At 52.9% G+C, this 2,867-nt stretch overlaps 1 protein-coding gene across 1 annotated transcript in view; it reads right to left on the minus strand.

Moving 5' to 3' along the window:
• Positions 1-394: 394 nt before the first annotated feature.
• The window catches only part of LOC104512363 (sodium/potassium/calcium exchanger 3-like), a gene marked incomplete at both ends in the record, with an annotated part of 12,203 nt that continues 9,730 nt past the window's right edge, over positions 395-2,867 (minus strand). The window contains 2 exons of the mRNA XM_010155312.1: positions 395-498; positions 2,227-2,311. Of these exons, the coding sequence (XP_010153614.1) occupies positions 395-498; positions 2,227-2,311 (189 nt within the window). The remainder of the gene's footprint in view (positions 499-2,226; positions 2,312-2,867) is intronic.

Genomic DNA, 2,867 nt, shown 5'->3' on the forward strand with positions numbered 1-2,867 from the left:
TGAGCAAAGCTTGTATCTCACTTGTACAGCTTCGTTAAGCCATGCCAGGCACCAGCGACATCATGCCAGCCCAGCGCGCGTATCTAAAACCATCTTGCGTGAAGGCAGCACCTTTAGTGGTGCTCTGGAGCGTCGCTGTTCTTGCTGGGCCTTGCGTGGCGCACCAAAGTGCCTTTTTGCCCCCACAGAGGCACAGATGCTGCCTTCAGTCTAAAGGAACCAGATATAGGCACTGTGACATGTTTTTCAATAGCGATCAAGAGAAGGTGTTAGATAACCCACTTCTGTTCCTCTGACACATTTGTGGCAAGCTGCGAAGCTGGCAGCTGATTGCGTGGCGCAGCAAAGGCAGAGGCTGAAGCAGGAACTATTGGAAATCACTAAATGCTCTTACCTGTCCTGCGAAAAGCCCACACACACCGATAATACAGAGAATGTTAAATACAGCCGAGCCCACGATGGTTCCGACGCCTACGTCTCCTTTTGTGATAAAAACACCTGAAAAAGAAGTTCAAGGCGAGCTGTGTGAATCGGAAAGAGCAGTTTTCCACAAAAACCTGCAGGCATCCTGCCCCACTAATGAATCCAAAGGCACATACCCAATCTGCCTCCTTTCTTCTCATATTTTACAGGGTGACTAGCAGGGAAAGGCACTGGGGTGAACCTGGGTGGCAGAACCCCCTTTCTGAGGGGGCCAGGACAGGCCATCTAATGAAAACCAAGCACCTCAGGCACGTCTATGTCACCAACGTCCTGGTCCTGCGACCCAACGTCATGACAATACATGTCATACAAGAGAGCAAGCACTGTGGGAGCAGCTGGTCGGGCACAAGCCTGCAGGAAACTACCTTATCCCACAAAACCAGTGCCCCATCTTCCCATCCCCACCAGCTTCAATCAGGCAAGTAGAAGCTTGGACTGGAGCCCGTTCAGAGCTGCCTGGCCACCAGCTATTTGCACGGTGAGTGACGCCTCTCTGGAGGAGTTACGTGGTTGCATTTCAGAGCTCTTTTGTCAAATTTGGTTAAAATTGGGCAATGGGGTTAATAGTGAGGGAGGTGAGCTGACAGATGCATCACGCTGCTCCGCAGGACCATCTTTAGGGAGTCAGCCTAAAAATAACCCTCCGGCTCCCGCCAGCTGTCGGTGTGGTAGAACTCCCCTCCCCACTCGCTTTTCACGTTCCCACAGTATTTATTCCCACAGTGTAGTTTAGATTTTTGGTTTCCCCACTTCATCCTTCCCTCACAAAGGTGTTACACAGAAGCCATCACGCACCCCAGGTGTCAGTGGATAAACCCCAGCAAGATACTGGGCTGACCACTGAGGCTTCTCTAAGCTGCTCGAAGGCATCTAGTTTAATTCCAACCTGCACTATCCCTCACCAGGAATCCACCTGACTTCGTCCAGTTTTAAGTTCCTATATGTTAAGGCTTTGCTTGTGCAAGGACTTCTCTGCAGAGGACGCAGCTCTGTGTGAATTCGTCTGTATTCTGATAGCTATGGCTGAAATACAGTCTGGAGAAAGTACCTAAGAGGAGAATAACTCCCTCCAGTGATGGAGAGCCCACTGTAACCTCCCAGGCACTGCTCTAATGATCACCTACCCAAGGATGAGTGAAACAGTGACAATGCTTGCCCCCTGCACCAGGTACCCTGTACAGCATCGTTCTGTAGGGGCCGGCTGCAGCTCCCTTGTAGCTCGAGGCTGCTACAGGGCCACAGGAGTTTCCCAGTTTTCTCAGTCTCAAGGGATGCTGAATCCCTCGACCACACTTCCTGTCAGCAGGCAGTTGCATTGGCAGTGTGATGCTCTGACCAACCTGGTGCTGTGAGAAGGCACTGAGAATCCTCTCCTCCCCACGCTGGCTCTCCCAGTGGGAAGGGGTGTTGGAAGACCAACTGGAGCGGAGGCGATGGCAGGAAGCCTGCAGCCAAGGACACAGAGTCCGGCTGGGTGCCACCCCAGGGAGCTGGTACATCCCAGGGACAGCGCAGCAGACAGTGCAGGGGGGCAGGACAGGGGGCAGACCAAACCCTTCCAAAGCATCCCGCCCTGGATAGCGGCCCTTCCACAGAGCCACTTCACCTGGTGAGGACTCCCCACAATCACTCCCTGGAGTGCAGGTGACAAGGAATGTCACCGGTGCTTGGCCATCCCATTTCAGCTCCAAATCCCAGGCAGGGACAGGTGGAGGTTTCAAGACACAGCAGCAGGTTAGTTACCTATGACGGACGTGAAGAGCTCGGGAGCAGAGCTTCCCGCTGCCATGAAGGTTGCCCCAGCCACATCTTCACTAAGATGCAAGCGCTGCAAAAAACACATCGAAGTCACTGATTACACAGGGAGGAATTCAGCTAGAAACCTCAAACTGTCTGCCAAGAGCAGGAAATGGCTGCCACTCCTAAAGGTTTGTGTTAAGGAAGTGTATCCAGAGGGGAAAAAGACCTTGTGTCATCAGTTCCTTGAGCTGGCATCTCCCTGTCGAGAGGCCAGCTTGCGGCAGTGCTGCCCTTTCCAGTGGAAACAGCAGTACTCTGCACAACAGCAAGGCAGTTTAACTTCTCCTGAGAACCTTCCACTTGGATCACCACCCAAGATACTTACCTCCTTCCAGCCTTCCCCTAGCAGCACCCAGCCTATCCAAACCGGGGGGTTCTGGAAAGGAAAGGCCCTGATACTTGAAGAAAAGTGCTGCTTCCAAAACTTTACTTGGTTAAGTATTTCCTTGATGTTTTCCGCCTTCCTGCTGCTCCATCCGCACCGGTCGCTGCTCAGCAAGCACCACCGGGCTGGTAAAGACCAAATGCCCCGCTGGCACCTTCCCCGCTTCAACAAGGAGCTAAAAAAAGCACCCCCCCCACAC

This window comes from Eurypyga helias, unplaced genomic scaffold (assembly GCF_000690775.1).
Source record: "Eurypyga helias isolate BGI_N326 unplaced genomic scaffold, ASM69077v1 scaffold14817, whole genome shotgun sequence".
NCBI classification, from domain to species: domain Eukaryota; kingdom Metazoa; phylum Chordata; class Aves; order Eurypygiformes; family Eurypygidae; genus Eurypyga; species Eurypyga helias.